The sequence below is a fragment of the Lontra canadensis genome, unplaced genomic scaffold (assembly GCF_010015895.1).
Source record: "Lontra canadensis isolate GAN:19392208 unplaced genomic scaffold, GSC_riverotter_1.0 scaffold32, whole genome shotgun sequence".
In the NCBI taxonomy this organism is placed as follows: Eukaryota; Metazoa; Chordata; class Mammalia; order Carnivora; family Mustelidae; genus Lontra; species Lontra canadensis.
Genome location: NW_022631026.1, coordinates 18428294 through 18450804, shown reverse-complemented (window position 1 = coordinate 18450804; position 22511 = coordinate 18428294). Strand labels below are relative to the sequence as shown.

The 22511-nt window shown below is 39.1% G+C and overlaps 1 protein-coding gene across 5 annotated transcripts in view; it reads left to right on the top strand.

Annotated features, from left to right (window-relative positions):
- ITSN2 (intersectin 2) overlaps positions 1-22511 on the top strand; it is a 136775-nt gene that overhangs the window by 63852 nt on the left and 50412 nt on the right. For all 5 annotated transcript variants that reach the window (XM_032866944.1, XM_032866946.1, XM_032866945.1 and 2 more), the window contains 6 exons: positions 9047-9183; positions 11815-11951; positions 12996-13093; positions 17411-17586; positions 17895-18039; positions 21000-21205. In XM_032866944.1, coding sequence (XP_032722835.1) covers positions 9047-9183; positions 11815-11951; positions 12996-13093; positions 17411-17586; positions 17895-18039; positions 21000-21205 — 899 coding nt within the window. The remainder of the gene's footprint in view (positions 1-9046; positions 9184-11814; positions 11952-12995; positions 13094-17410; positions 17587-17894; positions 18040-20999; positions 21206-22511) is intronic.

The following is a 22511-nucleotide window of genomic DNA, read 5'->3' as shown; positions in this document are numbered from 1 at the left end:
CATTCGAGGCCCTAGTTGAGCTCCCTGCTCAGGAGGGGAGCCTGCTTCTCCCTCTTCTGCTCCCCCTGCTTGTGCTGTCTTGCACTCTCTTTCTGAAATAAATAAACAAAATCGGGGCACCTGGGTGGCTCAGCAGGTTAAAGCCTCTGCCTTCGGCTTAGGTCATGATCCCACGGTCCTGGGATCGAGCCCCGCATCGGGCTCTCTGCTCAGCAGGGAGCCTGCTTCCTCCTCTCTCTCTCTCTGCCTGCCTCTCTGCCTACTTGTGATCTCTGTCAAATAAATAAAATCTTTAAAAAATAGGGGCGCTTGGGTGGCTCAGTGGGTTAAGCCGCTGCCTTCGGCTCGGGTCATGATCTCGGAGTCCTGGGATCGAGCCCCGCATCAGGCTCTCTGCTCAGCGGGGAGCCTGCTTCCTCCTCTCTCTCTGCCTGCCTCTCTGCCTGCTTGTGATCTCTCTGTCAAATAAATAAATAAAAATCTTAAAAAAAAAATCTTTAAAAAATAAAAATATAAAAAATAAAAAAAATAAACAAAATCTTTAAGACACACACACACACAAACTTGAAGGAGACAGAAGGGAAGGGGAGGAAGGAAGGGAGAGCTTCAGGTTGAATATATAAGGTGGTGGTTGTTGATAGAGTCCAAGGGAAGCAGATTGAGATATAATCCAGAGCATAGATTTAAGGGTTAGGTAAAAAGTCTTTGAGTGTAACATATGGAGGAAAGATGAGTGTGAATGCAGCTAAATTTGCTTGTGGAGAGTAGGACGCTGACAGCTCGAAGACTTAAAATCAGAAGCAAGTTGAACCATTACAAGGAATCTTCCTGGGTAGTTGAGGACATGTAATAAGTTCAACCAGGCTAGAAGTTGGGTGCAGATGCAGGAAATTGTATTGATTTTTGAGATGGGAAGATGAGGGAGTTCCAATCTGGTGGTTTAATGAGGCAAGATTATTAGCTGGTAGTGAGAAGAATGGATGCAAGATTAGGGAGTTTAGGGAACTCCCGAATTCCCGGATTAGGGAAGATTAGGCAGTTCTGTTTCAGGAGAGAGAAGTAAGCATGAAATAGACATTGCAGTGGGGGTAAAGGGTGTATGCTTAGTAGAGGAAGACAGTACGTGTGCTGAGCAATGTTGAATGCCTGTGTGAAGTTGGAGGTTATGAATATAAATTGAAAGCAGGGACGCCTGGGTGGCTCAGTTGGTTGGGCCACTGCTTTCGGCTCAGGTCATGATCCCAGGGTCCTGGGATGGAGTCCTGCAGCGGGCTCCTTGCTCAGCAGGGAGCCTGCTTCTCTCTCTACCTCTGCCTGCTGCTCTCCCGTCCTCATGCGTGTGCTCGCGTGTGCTCGTGCGGCTCGCTCTCTCTCTCTCTCTCTCTCTCTGACAAATAAATAAATAAATGAATAAAATCTTAAAAAAATAAATTGAAAGCAGCATGCCTAATTGTATGATTTTTCCCCACCAAAGTTCAGCTGCTTAGATAAAAACACAAAGAAGGGTGAAGCAGAGTCATAGGTTTACACAGGTTTGAAGTTTTAATAGACATGACAATGAGGGAGGGACAGGGAATTGCAAATCTTGACACAGTAATTTCAGCAAAGAGGAACTCTGAAATATGGACTGAACATGAAGAGGTATGAGGAAAAAAATTATGCTGATGAAAAAGGAGAAGCTGTTGGGGTCATTGGGTGTCTCAGGTACAAGATCTCCAAGGATAAGAACTTACATTTGAAGAATGGGATCTTTAATCTGTGGTAGTTCTGTTTCTATTGATGACAAGATTCAACATATAATAATGCAAATGGTGAGTTAAGTGGGGTAAAAAGGAGAGTTGAGGTTTTGATCCAATCCATGTGATTGTCAAAACCTTGGAGAGTAGTGAACATTAATGAATGAGGATCAGACCAGGTGATCAAGAGATACCAATAAAGAGGAAGAGGAGGGGAGTGTTGCAAGATGGTATGAGCCTCAGAAGAGCATGACTTCATAAAAGGGAAGAGAGATAATAGTCTGGAAATGGCAGTGAGGAGCAAAGAAAATAACTTTAGTTATTCCCTCACCCTGATGTAAATGGAATATGGGTAGTAAACTGAGAGAGAAATAGAGGAAAACAGCGTCCTGAGGGATCAGCCAAAAGGACAAAGAGCTAAGGGAATTTCCGTTCAGACAAGCTATGCAGATCTGTGAGGGGCTTCCTGAGCACAAACAGGAAGGTCCCCAGCAGTGTAGGGATTTGAGGAGAAGAAGGGTGGGAGATTGGGTCAGATCAAGGATAAACAGCATTCTAGAGATGAGGATTCAGGGAAGGCCAGGTGGGTTGACAGGTGAGAGAGAAAATTGGCCTTTTTGGTCTTGGAGGAAGATAGGCAGTGAGTTCTAATTTGTGGTCTTTGAGACAGCGGAGCGTCTGCCTTAGCCTATTTACGGTGGAATGGGAGTATAAGGTTTAAAATTATTTGTCTTAAGAAATTACGTTCTACTGGACCCTGTCATATTCATGTATAAGATCAGTGGTAATTTTTACTCTTTTGCTTAAGTGACACTAGGACACACAGCAAAGCCTGTGTGGGTCCAAAGATGAGACATTTGACATGCCCTTATTCCATTAAAGAAATTCACACACTGTTGTATCTTTAGCAGTGAGTTAATAGTGAGAAGAGTATTGGCCTCAGAATCTGAAGAAATGAGTTCTAGTCCTACCAATGCCACTTGCTAGCTATGTAACTGTCATTTAACCTCCAAATTTTGCTTTTTTCATTTACAAAATAAAGCTGACAGTATCTTTTCTGCCTTCTTTGCAGAGTCTTAGGGCGATTAAATGAGATCGCATATGTACAGAAGTGCTTTGTGAACTATTATGCACCATACAAATTTTTTTGTTTTTCTTAATAGTAGGGATCATCCTGAATCACCACAGTACTTTCAGTGCATTGAAGGTCACCACTGCTGACTTGGGATAATGATTGAGGAGGTACTATTCCTTAGAGACAAAGTGGAATCTGCCAATAGCCGAATTGGGGCTTATCACAGACCTCTATCCTCAAATTTCTCCATTGGGGCTTTGTCATTCTGGCCTTACTAACTAGTCCTCATCACTACAGACAGTGCTTCTAAAATTAATTTTTACTGATGGCCCTTCTGATTCAGGATAGAGGTGGGTGATCCCCCTTACTGTTTAATAGGCTGAGAGAATGAGCATACTAGGGTTGGTTAGTGGTCATTACTAAGACTTGATGTTGCCTCCTCTTAATCAGAATGCTGCTTGTGTGTTCTTAACTCCTTTAGAATGGACATGAAATGCTGTTGGTTTCAAATCCCTTTAAGTCATTTAATTTTTAAAATGTTTCTTATCTAATAAAGATATTTTAGTAATTTAGCTGAAAGTGGAGTTAAGTGAAAGTAAATACAGAATCTGTGGTATGATTTGGGGTTTGAATGACATGGTGTAGATAATTCAAAAAGAGGCAAGTCACTTAATCTTCTGAGTCTCAGAATTGGTCATCATTTTATCCATTTTACAAGAATGCTCTCAAGATCAAATGTAGGTATTATGTGTAAAAGCACTTTAAAGTGCTACACAGATGTTCAGAGTTTTTTGTTTTGGGGTTTTTTGGATGTTAAGTTTGAGGTGCTAATTTGCATTCTGCCAGGATTTTTTTTCATGACTAATAAAAATTTTTTGTATCACATTATTGAGCTAGCTGTATTTTGTCCATTGAATCTGTTTTAAGACCTGGCCTTTGGAAAAAACATTATATCCTTTCTTTAAGCAAAAATCAGAATATAACATTACTTCCTGTCACTATTAGAGGTATTCCGTATTAGTGGTTTAAGTTCAGCGAGTTACATCTTCCATTTCTACCAGGATGGCAGAATAAGTACTTTCTCTGAGTAATGAGAACAGTAGAAATAGGTGCTGGATTTAAAAATTTTTGTGAGTGCTTTGTTGAGCCATGTGGAGGTACACTCAGGATTAAAACTAAGTAAACCAATCTTAAAGAGAAAAATTTAGAGTTGCACAATGTCAAGTGTTTGTGAAAATGAAACATTAAGTATATTTTTAAGTTGTAAAGGTGCTAAGTAGATTAACCACCAGTAAATATCAACACTGGGAAACAGAGTGGTGGGGAGTAGTGTAAATTAACAGACTTCTCCTCAGTCATATCAGGGGTCAATAGCTGTTCGCTGATTCATAAATGAAGATGTATTGATATTAGCTAGGGTTTATTAAGGGCTTTCTCTGGAACTGACACTGTTCTAAGATGTCTTACTTATTGAATCCTTACATTAACCCTGTGATGTAGGTCAGTATTATTCTTCTCCACATTTCACATAGGAGTAAGTTAAGACACAGAAGGTGCCCAAGGTTATACAGTTAGTAAGTGTAAGAGCAGAAATTAAACCTAAATGATTAGAATTTGACCATAAACGGTTATTGGGGAAAAAAAGATAAAAATGTATAAGCTAAGCTTTCACCTTAAGAAGCTAGAAAAAGACTAGTGTAATAAAGCAAAAATGGTAGAAGGAAATTAATGAAACAAAAGACATTAAATACAGGGAATCAAGAAAGCCAATATTTGACTCTTTTGAAGATTAATAAAATTAAACCTTTGGCAAGACTAATTTTAAAAGGAAAGAAGGTAGTAATAAAATTAGGAATGAAAAGGAAATAAAAATATATATGCTGCAAACATTAGAAGAGCATATTGGGGCACCTGGGTGGCTCATTTGCTTAAGCAACCAACTCTTGGTTTCAGTTCAGGTCATGATCTCAGGGTCTTGAGATAGAGCCCTGCAGCAGCCTGTGCACTCAGTGGGGAATCTACTTGTGGATTCTCTCTCCCTCTCCCTCTCAGTCTGCTGGTGCATGCTAAATGTAGATGAACAAATTACGACTTGCCAAAACTGACTCAAAATATAAAATATCTGGATCGCTCTATTGTTATAAAATATTTTAAATCTATAGTTTAGAATCTTTCCTAAAAGAGAAGCGCAGAGTCTTTACTGGAGGAACCAGTAAATCTAGTCTTACATAGCTATTTCTGTTGTCATTCAGCCTTTTGGCTAAGATCAAGTGTAGTCTTACACAGCTGTTTCAAAATACAGAAAAGTGGAATTATTCCCAACTAATACAAAGCTATCAGAGACATATCAAAACATATAAGAACAATATGAGAAAAGATAATTATGGGCCAGTTTAACAGAGGTGAAAATTCTAAAAAATATTAAAAAGACAAATGTAGAATTTATAAAAAAGGATAATCCATATTGACCAAAAAATTTGATTTATCTTAGTCATGCAAAGGTGATTTGACATACAAAAACATGTAATTTGCCCAATAAACAGATTAAAGGGGAAAAATGGTATGTTTATCTCACTAGAGGCAAAAAACATATGTGATGGGGCGCCTGGGTGGCTCAGTCGGTTAAGCAGCTGCCTTCAGCTCAGGTCATGATCCCAGGTCCTGGGATCGAGACCCACATCAGGCTCCCTGCACAGCGGAGAGCCTGCTTCTCTCTCTATCTCTCTCTCTCTCTCTACCCGCCTCTCTGCCTATTTGTGCTCTCTGTCTCTCTGTCAAATAAATAAATAAAATCTTTTTATAAAAAAATGTATGTGAGAAAATTTTAAATCCATTCATGATTAAAACATGAAAAACTTATTACCAAATTAAGAATAGAACTTCCTTAACCTGAAAAAGATCTGTCATTCTCTTAAGACTGCGACAGTACTGTCCACAAGTGCTGATTAATTTACTTGTCCTCTGTTAACTCATCTGTTGAACAAGGGCCTCCTGGAAGCAGTGACTTAATCCAGAGGAATGAGTCTAGTGATAGGAATTGCCAAGATTATTGCAGTCAGGCAGAGGAAGTTTCTGGCAAGCCTCAGTAGTGCTCTTCAGGGGTGCCTGGGTGGCTCAGTGGGTTAAAGCCCCTGCTTTAACCCACTGAGCCACGGATCGAGCCCCGCATCGGGCTCTCTGCTCAGCAGGGAGCCTGCTTCCTCCTCTCTCTCTGCTTGCCTCTTTGCCTACCTGTGATCTCTGTCAAATAAATAAATAAAATCTTAAAAAAAAAATAGTGCTCTTCAAATCTTATTAATATGTATGACTATTGTTTATGCATTCCCATTTGTTTAAGAAATATTAATTAAATATCCACACAATACCAGACCCTTTTGGGTGGGGATACCTTGATGAAAGTCAGTCCTGCTGTCACAGAACTCAATCCAGTGTTGGAGGGAACCATACAGTCAGAAGATGCTGATTATGATAGAGGAAGGCACAGGATGCCTTGGGGAGCATGGGCAGCTCATGAACTCAAGACACTGCAGGAATGGGCTGGTAAAGGAAGACTTGAAACAGTATCTTACAGGACACGTTGGAGGGCTAATCTTGCAGCCGTAAGAAGATCAGATGTTAATTTGGCTCCTCTTTAGTCTCTTTTAACCTTACAATTCTTTTTCTTTATGACCTCAGCCAATAATAATAGCTAAACTTACTATGAACTTGCTCTGTGTCCTCCAGCACTTTATAGGTACTAACCCATTTAATCCTCAACAGTATTGTGAGGCATGTACTAGAATTAACTGCATTTTACGGATGAGGAAACTGCAAATAACTTTCCTGATGTTATTCAGCCCACCACTGACAGAGCCTGATTCAGACTGATGTTCCCAGAGTCCTTATCACTAAGCCAGACTGCTCCTCCATAGATTGTAACCACCATATCCTTCTGGTTTTCAGTAGAATTCAGAGAAAGGTGTGACCAAGACAACTGTTGAAGCTGAGATTTGTGGAAACTTTGCTGAATGCAGTATTTGTATTGTTATTGGCTTAAGCTGCAAGTCTTGATGTCAGACACTTTGGATCTAGTCTTCAGATTTACACCCCATTGTACTCAGATCATATCTATCACTTAAATCAAGTTAAAAGGATCCACTTATAAGATACTTTATTTCTGGAAAGAAATTGAGTTTCTAGGGTTTGAGGGGAGGTTGTTTTGGAGGATTTTTTTGGTTTTGTTTTGTTATTATGTGTGGGTAGATACCCCAAAACATTTTTTACCAAGACATTCTACCAAATATAGTTGACCCTTGAACCACATGGGTTAGGGGCGCCAATGCCCAATGGAGTTGAAAATCTGCATACAGCTTTTGACTTCCCCAAAATTTAACTACTAGTAGCCTACTATTGACCAGGCACCTAACCTATAACAGTGATTAATACATATGTTGTGTTTTGTATGTATATCATACTATATTCTTAAAATTAAGCTAGAGAAAATAAAATTAAGAAAATCATAAGGAAAACCCATTTATGGTACTCTGTTGTATTTATTTTTAAAAATCTGTGTATAGGTGTGCACAAACAGTTCAACCCTCATTATTTGAGGGTCAGTTGTACTGTGGAAGGTTCCACCTTTGCCATGAAACCTCTTGATTATATTAGGTTTCTGTGAGGGTTTTTTCGTTTGGTGTTTTTTCCTCTTCCTTAATCCAGTCTTTTTAAACTCTCTTGTTCAAGATTCTGTAGATCGCATGTAAAAGAAACTCATTTCAAATAGTTAAGCTCACAGAGTTGTTACTGGAAGAGTCCCAGGACTGCTGAGTCCATACAAGTGCTACTAGGAAGGAGCAGTTCTAGGCGTAGGAATGCCGTTGGGGGATTCGGTTCCTCCAGGCCTCCCTCCCTCTGTCTCCAGTCTTTGCTTCCCTCTTTTCTGTATGGATTTCATTTCCACCCCAGTGGCGTCCCTTGTTGGTGGGACAGCTCCAGATTTGTCTTATCCCAGTTTCATGAGTTTAGAGAAGAAAAGACCTCTTTCTCCCCTTTTCAGTCTATCTGAATCCCAGGAAAGGATTCTGGCTCAGCTTGGATCCATGTGTATGTCCTTTGGACCAGTCATTCTGGCCAGGGAGGTGGGGTGCTGTGATTGATTAGTTATGCCTAGATTAAATGACTACACCTGAGTGGGAGTGGGTGGAATCTGAGTGACAGGTTCCTAACAAACTCACAGAATAGGGTTGGGCAGGTGCTGTGGGAAAGGTGCTGTTAGAAGACGGAAGGAAAATGCTGAACAAGTAACCACAGGTTTCTGCTAAGGTGCTTATCTCTATCCCACATTTGGGGACTTTTCTCTGCTTTGAGATGTCAAGCTCTTTGAAGACAAAAACTTGAGAGCCAGCAGGCCCTGGATTTGATTCCCTGTGCATCTCTGTGACACCACATAGAACTAGATGCTCAATAAGCAAGTATTTATTTCAATTCCTGTTTGCAGTACTTCTCGTTATTTTGGGTTACTGTAGTCATGATTTTAGGTAGATATAATCTTTTCCATTTTTAGTTTCAGCTGAATTATTTAATAATTGCTTCTGTGTTTAGTTCAGGACCTTACTGGATAAATTATGGGTACTCAGTCAACCTACATATGTAAAAAATATGACTGAATAAAATTCCTCTTCAAATAATAAGCAGATTGTTTCCCCATGTTTTTTTAAAAGATTTGTTCATTTATTCGAGAGAGAGAGAGAGCAAGAGAGAGCGCATGCCAGTGTGAGCAGGGGGAGGGGCAGATGGAGAGGGAGAGAGAGAATCTCAAGCAGATTCCAAGCTGAGTATGGAGACTGATGCAGGGCTCTGTTGCACAACCCCAAGATCATGACCTGAGCCAAAAGTAGGAGCTGGATGTTCAACTGACTAGGCCACCACCCTGTTTTCCCATATTTTTAATGGATTGGGTTTTTTTTTAATTGAAAATGAAGTATCAAATCAAAGATTTGGCTTATGAAGTTGGCTTAGAAAAGAGTTAATACACAAGTACATGACTTTACCATATATTTGTCCTCAGTGGTTATAGGACTTAAATACTTGTATTCAGGACTTTTTAATCATCTAGATATTTTTTAAACTTTTACTCTTCTTACTTTAGTTTAACTTGCTTTCAGATTTTTGTCTCTTAATAAAATGGCCACATTAGTATATAAGACAAAAATATTTAAATCACTGGCATATTGACTTATTTTCATTTTCTCCTTAGGAACTGAGAGAAAGCTACAACACACAGCAGTTAGCACTTGAACAACTTCATAAAATCAAACGTGACAAGTTGAAGGAAATTGAAAGAAAAAGGTCAGAGCTAATACAGAAAAAGAAACTAGAAGATGAGTCTATCAGGTAATATAGCTGATAAATTTAATATACTACTTTACTATTAGAATTCTAATTTTGTTGCCCATATCTTAGTTTGACTGAAAATTTAAGGGGGAAATAAAAGGATTATCCTTGGATGCTAATTAGAGTCTCAATTTTAGAAGTTCAGTTTTTCTTTTAGGGACTGAGATTATAGTAATCAATTTTATGTTCCACTGGTGAAAAATAGGGGGTTTGGAGTCAGACCTGGACTAGACTTCTTGATCTACCACTTACTATTTGGATGACCTTGGTTAAGTCACTTTACCTTTTGAACCCCATTTCTCCACCTGAGAAATAGAAATATTGATGCATGCCTCATAAGTAAAAATAATGTAGCTAGCAAGCCAAGCACAAGTGTCTTACACTCATCACTTCCGTCTCTCCATTGTAAATCTGTTAGTTTGCTGAAAGATCACAAAAACCAAATACTTAATTTTATTAAGTGATAAGATGGGGTGATGAGATGGAGTATATAATGCCACGTTCATGCAGTTCTCTTTGTGCCACTGAGCTTATCAGTTGCCTCCATTTATAGCAAGAAGTAAGACAGTTGCAGAATCTGAGGCATTTGTGTAGAGACTCGGCATAATTTTTTTCTGTTGTGAGGTCTTGTTTCTAACATGTTCCTTAGCTGCGACCCCCTCCAAGTTCTCTAGCGCCAGAAATCAGTATAATTAACAAATATTAAGGAGCCAGCTTTTCTTTGCCTTGGAGATAAGTAGACGAGTGATGCCCATGAAGGAGCTAATAGTTACTAGGAAGGCAAGAAAGACACATTACCGTGTAGTAGGCCTCTATTTTTAATAGCTTCAGAATAACCACTCCCAGCACACTTAATGAGTGGCCGCTGTTGACTGTGATGCAAGGACACTCTGGTTTTACTCCTTGTTCTTGATTTCTCATCATTCCAGTAGGAGTTGGAGACTGCCCAACAGATCTCTGTAGTACTCCTTACTCCAAGGCCCCTACTTCTGTGGCCACTAACAAACACTAGAATAATGTAAAAGCAGAGACAGTGAAGTTCAAATTAAGAAGTCTTTTTTTTTTTAACCACTTAACTGCCACTGAACATTGTGCAATGGAATAGTACAGTAACTACATAGCTAGTCACTGTGTCAGAATTTTCTGCTGATATGTTGCAAGTGTCTTGCTACCTCTTCATCACCGCTCACAATTTTTTCTAGGCCAGCAAGTCATATTAATAATACACGTTTTCATTTCATTCATCCTCCTCACACATTATCCTGCTATAGAAGAGGAGAGAAATCAGAGCAGACACGCATGTCAAATCAGTCCAGAGCTGAGTCTTAGAAATAACAACTTGATTTCTTAGCTGTTTGCCTAGGAAGGCTCCCTCCTTGTCTCCCGCTGTTGGTTAGAGTCAGGTTTTCAGTGTAGGTTTGGCCTCCTTGCCCTTTGTCCAGCTTCTGAGGTATCTTCTGGCTCTGAACTGTTTCTCTTGCACTGACACATAAGAAAGTTTATCAAAATTTAATTTCATATTCTTTTAACTCTCTAGCCTTTCTTTATCCCAGTAAACATGAGGTAAATACTCTGTGGTGTTTATAATCTCTAGGAATTCAAGTAGAGGCTAGATTAGGTCACCTTAGTGTGGAAGAACGTGGGAAAAGGCGATGGAGGAACTCACCAGGAAAAGGAATGGTGGCTGAGATGAAGGAAGGACCTCAGAGAAGCGTGGCCCTCAAAGGAGAGCCAGATGTCAGCCACAGAAAGTGCTTGAGGAAGCACTCTTTGCAGTGAGAGAGGGTATGGGAGGATTTGCAAAGGGTCAAGGGGAAGCTAATCATGGGATAATGAACCAGGAGTATGAGTGTAAGACAGTCCAGGAATGAGGAAGAAAAGTGGCTGAGTAAGTGGGTCTGTAGTTTCGGGAATTATATAGGAATTGAGACATGGAATTAAGCCAAGATGTCTTCCTTGGTGGGGCATAGACCATCTTGCCCAGCTAGAAACCAAGCTGCAGCTGTTATCAAATGTCATAGAAGCACATACGGAAGCGTAGACCTATAGGGGAACATGCCCTGCTCTCTAACAATGAAAAAGACTTCCAAAGGGGTAATATAGAAAGTAGGTAATCTGCCCAGAAGCATTTCCTGTTTCCACAGTAATGACCAAATCCTGAAAACAGGGGTTAGCTAGATAGTGGAAATAAGAGCTGAAATACAGTCCTTGTGAAAAATCTAGAGAGAAAGTAAGAAATCGGGAGAGAGAGGAAGAACATTTATATATACCTTATGTATTTATTTTCTGAATAGTTACCCTTTCTTCTCAGCATTGGGAAGTTGGCTGACAGGAGGGAATTTAAGGGTATGGGAAATTGTCAGTCCTACTCCCCAGTTCATCTGTTTGACCAAGGGTCCTTTCCTGATTAATTGGTTTTCCCCTTCATCCATGATCCCCACTGTTTCTCCACACCCCATGCTAATGTCTTTGCTATATGATAAATACATAAGATTATATATAAATACATAAGAAATATGTAATATTCCTAAAGTTTGTGAGGAATAAGATGTGATATTTTTATTTTGTTATTTTGCGTAACAAAAATTTTAGGACATTATGCAAAACTCTCTTTTTATTTTTTATGTAAAGGAAAGCAAAGCAAGGAAAAGAAAACTTATGGAGAGAAAGTCTTAGAAAGGAGGAAGAAGAAAAACAAAAGCGACTCCAGGAAGAAAAAACACAAGAGAAAGTTCAAGAAGAGGAGCGGAAATTGGAGGAGAAGCAGTGTAAGGATAAGGATAAAAATAATAGATTTGATTTTTCTGAGACAGAACAATGAAAGCAATAAGAATAAAAAGATTATGATGAAAAGCAAAAAAAAAAAAATTTAAACAGATGTTAACCTTTGAGTCAGAAAAAAACTTTTTCTAAATTAAACTTGGAGAAGTGCATAGGCTTTATTAAAATGAACTGAGGGTAGAAGTCTTAAAACAACTTGCAGAAAAGAAGAGGATCATAATCATTGAGTAGCTATGAAAAAGACCCTGGCATGGTTTTCATAATTGAAGTAAACAGTTGTAGTTTATTCAACCAGTGTTAACTAAACTGTTTATTTTAATGATACAACGGTAAAATTTTAAGTCTTTGCATATTGAAATTTTCTCAGAAGGTATGTTTTGTTCATGATACAGCTCAGTATCCATTCCTAAGATACTTTACATACTACTGTATTTCTTTTGGTTATACAAATATTTGAATCCTTATTGATGATACATGTGTTGAAATTTCTGTAAGCCAAAGCATTTATTCTGCAAATAAAGTTAAGTATTTTTAATCTTATTAAGGGTAGTGTATCTGTGAGCTCTTCTGCTTTTCTTTTAGAACCATACTGGTTAATCTACAGCTCTTTCTTCACTGAACCCTGTTCACTGCTAACCTCATCTGTGACCTCTCTCTCTGCCTCTTCTTCCCTGTTACATCCTGAGTGCCACAGAACAAACCTCGCTGCTTGGCCTCCTTGCGCTTTGCACGGCTTAGCTGCCACCACTCCTCTGCCTTCCCCGACGTCCCTGCGCGTGGCACACCCCGCAAGTCATGGCTTTGTTTCATTGCCTCCTACTTTACTGAAGATGAACGTTCTTGTTTGCTTTTATATCGATTCTGTGACGATACAAGATATTTAAATCCTAACAAGCCTGTGTCAAATGGATTTTCATTTTACTATTTGATGTTCAGGTTTTTTTCCTTTTGATTTTACAAGTTCTTTATATTGAGTCATAAAGATGTATGTACATGAAAGTAGCAAATAATGACCATTATCTTCTCTTTAGGTGAGCCAGCTAGTGCTTTGGTAAATTATAAAGCATTGTATCGCTTTGAAGCCAGGAGCCATGATGAGATGAGTTTTAATTCTGGGGATATAATTCAGGTAGGAAACTATTTTTTTTGTTCACGAATAAGCTTAATACAATGAAATGTATAACTTTCTATAATAATAATGACTATAATTTCATGTAGTGATTTATCATTTAGAAAGCATATCTTTATCTGATTTGGCTCTAACAACTTCCTGCACAGTTGCGCATTATCACTGCCATATTCTAGGTAAAGCAGCTTAGACTTACACCATAGGTAACAGTCAGCAGGCCAGTGACAGAGTGGGTTGCAAGTACATGTCTTTGATTTTCAAATCCTGTGTTCTTTACACTGTGCCATTGCTTCACATTGTAAAAGGTGATACTGCTTTTGTTAATAAATTACCAGTGAAATTTGGGGAAGCTGATTATTTTCTGGCAACATTAAAAGAATTGAAGGAGGCAGGTTCTTTAGCTCTAATTAGATGCAGTCCCTTGTTCCTAGAAACAAAAGCCCTTTGTATATAGTCACAAACCACAGAAAATGGATGAATAAGGGAAGATGCAGGGAATAGCATTAGATACAGCTATTGTGACGTAATGGAAAGAATACAGGCTTTAGAAGCATACTAACTTGGGTTTTAGTCTCTGCTTCAGTTTTCTTCTTAATAAGTTAAGGCACTATTACCTGGACTACCAAGCCAGTGCCAGCTCTCATTTTTTCCCTGCATAGTCACCAGTTTGGTGTATTTTATCTGTTCCATAGCAAATATTTAGTGATACTTGGCATAGGGTTTACTAGAAACATCTGTTCAAACCCTCGAGATGGTCCCCATTCTTTCTGTTACCGTTGCCACCACTGACAGTGCCACAGTCTGGTGGCCTTCCTCGTCCTCCACCTGTTGATGATGATGAGTTTGGTCCAGAAATGAAGCCTATGTGGTCAGGATCCCACTTATAGTTCTGCTTATATCTTTTATTTACTCTGTCAAATATTTTTTGAGGGCTGTGCTAGGCTAGGAATATAGTGAACAAGGCACGGTCTCTACCCTTAAACAGCTGATAGTCTGATGAGAAAGACAGATATTCTAATGCGGTCGAGGAAGGAAGGTGGTGGAAAGCTACCAGCTTTACAGCAGACCTCGCCCGTGGTCGTCAAGCCAGTCTGGTGGCAGTGACAACGGGAACATTGAGTTAGCTAGAGTTTCTCGACTGTGTTCTGTGCTGAATCACTGATGTAAAGAATGAGTCATGTGTTACAGATGCCTGATTTGAACACCTTAGTTGATGACAGTGTCATTCACTAAGAGAGGAAGATCAGGAGGGAATTGGAGTAAGAGTTACAATGAGTTTAATTTGGGGTGAGTTTCAGATTTCTAGGCAGCAGGTGGATACACCTCTGGCTATCCAGAGATACAGAGAGATCTCAGGCAGAGATAGAGGAGGCCAGTTTGAGTGTCAGTCATCATTATGTTGTAATGGTAATTGACATGAGTGTAGAGGATGATTGATGATATAATCCCCAAGAGACATGAACACTGGAGGTATTATTAGAGGAAGGGGAGCCTTAAAAGAAACAACGAGAGGTAGGAAAAAGCCAGGAGGGTAGTTTAGCAGGAGGGAATTTTGAGAAGAGTGGTCTGGGTCTGCATGTGAAATAAGATGGGACTAAAAAAAATAACCATTAGATTAACAGTATCACAACTATTGTTAACCTGGAGGAAAACAGTATTAGTTGAGTGGAGTGGTGGGGAAGAAGCCAGATTTTAGTGATCTGAACAAACTGGAAGGGAGGAAGAGGAGACAGTGAATATATAAAATTCTTTGAAGAAGCTTGGCTTTTGAAAGTTGGAAGGGAGAGAAAATGATAGTGAGGTGTATAGGTTGAGGGAAGTTGTTCTATGTTTTGTTTTATGGTTTTTTGGTTTGTTTTTTTTTTAACTTGGCTGAAGCTTGAGCAAGTTCAAATAATGATAGAGAAGATCTGCAGAGAGGGAAAGGATTAATGATACTAGATTTAGTAAAGTGCATAACTGTAAATATACAGCTCAAATGATTTGTGCACATGTGTATATCTGTGAAACTACCACTCAGATCAACATATAGAACAAAGAACACTCAGGAAGGCACCCCATGTCTCCCTGGCAGACCTCTCTATTCTGACTAGTAGATGTAGATGAGGATGATTCTTGGTAAGGCTGGAAGGCTTGGAGTCTAGAGCACAGGAGGAGAGAATAGTGGAAGAACTAGATAACTTCTTAGGGATTAGAGGACTGAAAGAAAGGGTGGATGGGATTATTAAAAATGCATTTTGCTGAGTTAGAAGGTGAGCTCAGATCTGAGGGTTTCCCTATCCTTGGTAAGATAGGAGGCAAGGTCTAATCAACTTAATGGATGAGGGTAGCAGAAGAGATTTGTTTAAAAGTGAAAAAGATTACAAATTCTACTGAGCCCTGGCAACATTTTCCATGACAGCCTATTTTTCTAGTGTTCATACGGAATAATGCTGTTTTTGAAGTAATAATTTCCATTAACCTGTGAGAACTATATAAAAATTTCTAGTTTAATTCTCTGTGTAAATTGCTAAGTAAAAATTAATCAGAGCTATAAATAACAGATATGAAATTGGTTAAAATTGACCCCTGACAAAGCAAACTTGGTCTAATTATAAAGATTAAATGAATGGGCCTTTTCTTTTTCTTCTTTTTTTTTCCAAAGATTTTATTTATTGACAGACAGAGATGACAAGTAGGCAGAGAGCAGGCAGAGAGAGAGAGGAGGAAGCAGGCTCCCTGCTGAGCAGAGAGCCCGACGTGGGGCTTGATCCCAGCACCCTGGGATCAAGACCCGAGCCGAAAGCAGAGGCTTTAACCCACTGAGCCACCAAGGCACCCCGAATGGGCCTTTTCTTCTTGGAACGGTAGAAAATATTAGGAAGAAATATTAAAGAAAGTAGACTTTTAATGGTTTGTAGAAAAAGGAGGAAGTTGGTATTCGAACGCCAGTATTCATAACTGTCAGTGATCCATGCTTTGAGACCAACATTTAAATCAGGTACATTGCTGAGCATGCCACTTTAGGTTGCATACTTCCTTGGGGTCTATTTCATTCTTGTCTTCAGTTTTAGTGCTCTGGATTGGCTATTTTAAAGTAGTCTTAAACTAGATCTACAGGATGATACTTCAGCAGAGGTTTCTTTTGTTCTGTTTCAGAATACCATTTTATAGTTACTACACAGCTGTGCTAGCTATGCTAGAACTAATGAGTGTGTTTAGCAAGCAAGGTTGCCGGATACAAGATCAATATACGAGCATAAACGTTCATGGTTTTATTTGTAATAGCCAAAAGCTGGAAACCACTCAAATGTCCATCACTAGGTGTAAGCATTTAAACAAAAATTGTGGTACATCTATACAATGTATCATTACTTAGCAATTAAAGGGAGAAAAAAATGAAACTATAAACCACCTATGTGTGTTACCCGTTGAAAAATAGTATTCAGAACTCTTAGAGAGTTCAAGAAGACTGTTATAGGAACAGAAAAGACTAAGCAAAACAAAAATTAATGATTAACTATAGGATAATAACAAGTTTGCAAGAAAGTAAGTGTAATTATCAGAATAGTGCATAATTCAGATGTGAAAATTTATTTACAGAGTCATAATAATGTAAACATTAAATATAATTTAACCAAAAATTTTGAGATAGCAGTATTGATAGGATAAGATGTAGTAAAAGACAGTTAAGTGTTGATTTTCCATTATCAAAAGCCAATAGAAAATTGAAACATTCAAGAAATAGTAGTATAAATACGTTATTTAGAAGTAAAGAAGGTGGGGCGCCTGGGTGGCTCAGTGGGTTAAGCCGCTGCCTTCGGCTCAGGTCATGATCTCGGGGTCCTGGGATCGAGTCCCGCATCGGGCTCTCTGCTCAGCGGGGAGCCTGCTTCCCTCTCTCTCTCTCTCTGCCTGCCTTTCCATCTACTTGTGATCTCTCTCTGTCAAATAAATAAATAAAATCTTTAAAAAAAAAAAAAAAGTAAAGAAGGTAATACAGAAGAAACAGATGAAAATGGCAAGTTACTATGAGGAGTGGAAATCAGGGCATAATGAGTGACAGGGTCTTCTATCCTAAACCATGTGGAATGCTGTTTGTTTTTGTAAACTATTTTCATATTTAACTTGGATGGAATTAAAAATTAAATTTTAAAAAGGCACTTTGTCAGTCATTAGAGATAGTGAGTGACCTATTAATTTGTAGAAAATGGCATCAACTCTTTAGTTCAATGGGCTTAATTCTGAAAATGAGGCTACTATACAGTAGTCTGCATTTCCTTCCTTTGTAAATCCATGGCATCCTAACCATTGTTACCCTTGTTTTTGTTTCCATAGGTTGATGAAAAAACCATAGGAGAACCTGGTTGGCTTTATGGTAGTTTTCAAGGAAATTTTGGCTGGTTTCCATGCAACTACGTAGAAAAAATGCCATCAGGTGAAAAATCTGTGTCTCCTAAGAAGGCCTTACTTCCCCCTACAGTATCTGTATCCGCTACCTCAACTTCCTCTGAGTAAGTTTTTGCGAACAATGGAGTTTATGCATTTTTTTGGTAAAGTATAAATACTTAATAGGTATTCGTGTCAGCGTGCTAAGTAATCATAATCTAATCTGTGCTGGGCTCTCCAAGAGTACCTTTTGTTCCAAATTTCATACTGGAATTTAATAAATAAAAATGTAGGACAGTACTTTGTTCATGAATTTTTTCCCCACAAATTGTGTTTAAACACAAAGTAAATTATATACAAGCTGATAAATTTGTAGTACTTCACTAGATTTTAAATGATTAACTGTACTTATATCGAAGTGTTGTATTTACAGATCACTTTCTTCAAATCAACCAGCATCAGTGACTGATTATCAAAATGTATCTTTTACAAACCTAACTGTTAATACATCATGGCAGAAAAAGTCAGCTTTTACTCGTACTGTGTCCCCTGGATCTGTATCACCGATTCATGGACAGGTGTGTATTTTTAATTTTGTGTGCTTTATCCTTTTTTTTTCCTTTTTAAGATTAATTTATTTATTAGAAAGAGAGAGAGGAAGAGAGAGAGAGCACACATAAATGGGGGAAGGAGCAGAGGGAGAGAAACTCGGACTCCGTGCTGAGCGCGGAGCCCAACGCAGCGTTCAGTCACACAACCCTGAGATCATGACCTGAGCCAAAACCAAGAGTCGGACGCTCAACTGACAGAGCCACCCAGGCGCCCCTGTGTTCTTTATTCTTTGACATTGCTTCTATTCACATAAAATAGAATGAAGATTTTTTTACAAAGGCATCATTTACTCTTTTAATCAGAGTTTGTAGCATTTGGTTTCTATTCTTACTGTCCACGTGTGATGTAAAGAATTTATTACTTAGAAGTTTCCCAGTGATTCATTTTCATAGCATCCAGTTATTACTAGTTAAGGTTTCTAAGCTCAAAATGTCATTGTTATAAGTCTGATTATATTATTCTTAATTCATAGTTGCTGTAAGAAGTTTTTTGGGCTTGGGAGGTTTTGGTTTTTTGTTCTTAAAAAAGTTATTTGTGTGGGAACTATGTTATGTATGTTTATCCTCTGATCTAGATGTGACCATTACATCTAACTGTTACATCTAAATTACAGATCAAGCATTTTTACATGAACATTATTGAAAAGAAAGCACAGACTTCATCACAATAGAGTCCAGAGATATGCCTTCACTCAAAAAAATGCTTATTATGTGACCATTGGTTCCAGGCATCTCATTATGTGCTAGAAATTTAATGGGAAAAAAAATCCCTGCTGTTAAGAAGTCATAATCTAATGAGACAGACACAGAAATAAATAATTGTAGGGGCGCCTGGGTGGCTCAGTCGGTCAAGTGTCTGCCTTCGATTCAGGCCATGATTTCCAAGCCCTGGGAACAAGCCCACCTTTGGGCTCCCTGCTCAATGGGGAGTCTGCTTCTTCCCTCTCCCTTTGCCCCCACCCTGCTGCTTGCTTGTGGTCTCTCTCAACTAAATAAATAAATCTTTAAAATCTTTTTAAAAAAAGAAATAAATAATTATGAGAAGTATTGTCATAAAGATATTCTGTAAAGTCTTGAGGTATATACAGCTGAGACAGATCTCATTCAGTCTGTGGAAATCGGAGCACGGTTCACAAAGAGCCAGGTTTTTGAGTGGGAAGGTGAAGATAAGCAAGATTTTAGCAAACAGAGAAAGAATGTTATTCCTGTGAAAAAATAAGTTGGGGAGGATCAGTGAGGCATGTTAACACAAAGAGTTTGCAGGATGAGAATTATTTATAGTGTGGCCAGAGTACAGGATTTGTGGAGAAAGGGTCAGGAAGTGCAGTTAGAGGTGGAGGTCTGTTTGTGAAATGTTTGGTACAGTGCCCAGCAGCTTGGCAGTGCGCAGCCCCTGAAAGTTTCTAAGAGGTATATATTTTAGAAACCTAACCCCTCCAGTAGTATAGGGGCTAGATGAGTGGAAGGAAGCGAAGGAAGGAGATTAAGGAAGGAAGGGTGCTGCAGTAGCTGGGGAGCGAGAGGATGACGTGAACCCATGCCACAGGAGAGAAAACATGGAGAAGAGGAAATGGATTTCCCTTCTATACATTTTCAGGATCTTTAGCTTGAGTAACGGAAGGTGATGGCATTGTCTTTGGTGGGCATTGCAAGAGGAGTGGGTTCTGTGGGTTCCAAAAATGCATCCCACATCTGCAACTTAGGTATCTGGTTTAGAGACAACGTGGTGGGAAGGAGTCTTAAGCAGAGTCTGACTTACAAGACTGGAGCTCAGGAGATAAAGTTATAATGAAGATATATATTTGAGGAAGCCACTCTGCCTTTGGCTTCGGGTCATGATCCCAGTGGGATCGAGTCCCACCTCCGGCTCCTTGCTCAGTGGGGAGCCTGCTTCTCCCCTCTGCCTGCAACTCCCCCTGCTTGTGTTCTCTTTCTCTCTCTCTCCCTGACAAATAAGTAAATAAAATCTTTTTTTTTTTTTTTTTTTTAAGATTTGAGAAGGCATAGACATAAATAAGATAATTTAGGGAAGTCATGTGGAAACAGGCAAGGAAAGGGCCTGGACCAAAGATGAAATCCATCAAGCACCAGAGAGTGAGTTTTCTGAAGGACAGGGGTGTAAGCGATGTCAGCACTGTTCAGACATCAGGGAAGATACGGGTTTGGAAGAAGCTTTTTGCGCTTTGATGTTATCAGTGACCTTGTCAAGAAGAGGTTCAGTAGTGTGGTGGGTGCAGAACCTAAATTAAAATGGATTGAGTTCCTGTCTTTAAGGAATTTAGAAGTAGAAATTAAGTAGAGATGTGGAGAGATAGCTATTTTAGAGAGGCACTTCATGATGTTACAAAATATTTTTGGAAAATGGAGGGTATAGTAGAAGATTTAGGGCACAGGTAAAGAGATGAGCCTTATCAACAAAACACTCCTTCCTCCAAGAGGAGCAAGGAAAGGAGAATGAGTAAGAATAGCAGGAGGAAGTTGGGGAGCGAAAGCTAAGAAGTGGAGGGAGGAGAGCACAGCCCATCTGTATTGGTTAGTAGCATGACCTTTGACCTGTGGTGACCGCAGGGAGGGGGTGTCAGGAACTAGAGGATAGGAAGGGCTGTAGTAGCTCTTTGCACTTGTTCCGTGATGTCAGCTTGATGGATTTATGAAAACATTTCTTGAGTGTCCAGTGTTTCTCCTCCAGTCTAGTATTCCTTCGTGCCAAGATGTTTCCTTGAATGGTAGGTGTTCAGTCTTTAACAAACAGAAGGCTATTCAAATGTTCCGTCATCTGTCATTTTAAATCGGTTGATAGATAAAGGTTATCTTAAGTCACCACCACACCAAACTTGTCTCTGTTTAAACAGTTAATAAGCTATATATTAGGAAAAAGAAATCATGGTTTTGCTTTTTTTTTTAATTTTGTGGTTTTGTATTCACAGGGACAGGTTGTAGAAAACCTAAAGGCACAGGCCCTTTGTTCTTGGACTGCAAAGAAAGATAACCACTTGAACTTCTCAAAACATGATATTATTACTGTCTTGGAGCAGCAAGAAAATTGGTGGTTTGGGGAGGTACATGGAGGAAGAGGATGGTTTCCAAAATCTTATGTCAAAATCATCCCTGGGAGTGAAGTCAAGCGGGAAGAGTAAGCATTTTGTGTTTCCATGAGATGTGGATGTTGGTGTTTTCCCTAGTGAGTCCACTGTAGAATGTAAAACATTTACGCTTGAGTTTGACCATCAGGAGGGCAATTCCTGGAGTGAAAAAAGTGCACTTCAGATATTTATACCAGTTTTAGAATATGTTTTATTCTAGTTATTTCAGATTCCTAAAGTTCTCAAAGTGCTTAAAATATGAGATCTGTTGTTTTCTTTGTGCTATCAGGTCAGTTAGAGAAGTTCTTTTTCATTTCCTTTGGTGCACTTCTTCCTTGTTGTTTATTTTGCATTGTCAGTTTTTAAATAAAGGTTTACTTTGCCCGAGTGGAGGGCTTGCAGTTTCTGGGCCTCCAGAATTCCTTGAAGATCACACCTCTCTAACTGCTCGGAAGAGACTGGGCTATAGTTACGCATTATCTTACCCATATCCCTTACTAGAGCATATGCTCCAGGAGGACAGGGTCCATGTCTTTTGTTTGTTTGTTTTTCAGTTTTTCCCTGCCTCATGTCATCTTGGTGCACACTAGCTTCTCAGTCATGTTAGCTCAGTGAATAAGCAGAGGAGTCAGTGAACGAACAGTCAGTTGAATCCATTTTCAGAGAACAGCAAGTGAAAATTAGACAAGGTCTCTGGCCTTTATTTCCCAGTGCAGAGGAGTCAGATCATCAGACATCTTTAAGATGTTTAAGAAATAAGTACTCTAATGTAGCAATGGGCAGCTGTCTCTTGTGTTTGTCATGGAAATTGATCTAAATAGAAAAGTGATCTGATTGAACGAAAGAGACAGGTCCTTGGAAATCAAGAGGCTTGAGTTTGGATTCTGCTATTTTTTTTGTCAGGCTGTATAGAATTACCTACTTTGCAGTTTTCTAATTGATGAGATGAAAAAAGTAAATTAATCTTTAAAAACCTTCTCAGTGCGGAGACTCTTTGTAGGAATTTTTAGTTCAAATGCAGAAATTTACTCTTCAGACTGACATGGAATTTTAGACTTAAAATTGTGTAAGTGATAACAATTCAGAGCTGATGGGTGCGTATTGGCACTGAGCTGGGCCCTTGATAGGAATTATCTATTTAAACACCATAACATTTTATGGAGTAGAAAACATAAGTGCAAAGACAGTAAGTTTAAATGCTTTTCCCCCCTAACTTTTCATTCAGTTACTGACCTTTTCTAGCAGATAAGGCATGCAACTTAAAAGCCTACAGTCATGGAGAGATCATGCCTTAAACAAGGCAGTCTGTTAAGCTGTGACCATGAGCTGTAGTAAGTTTCCAGTCTGTTCCCTGAG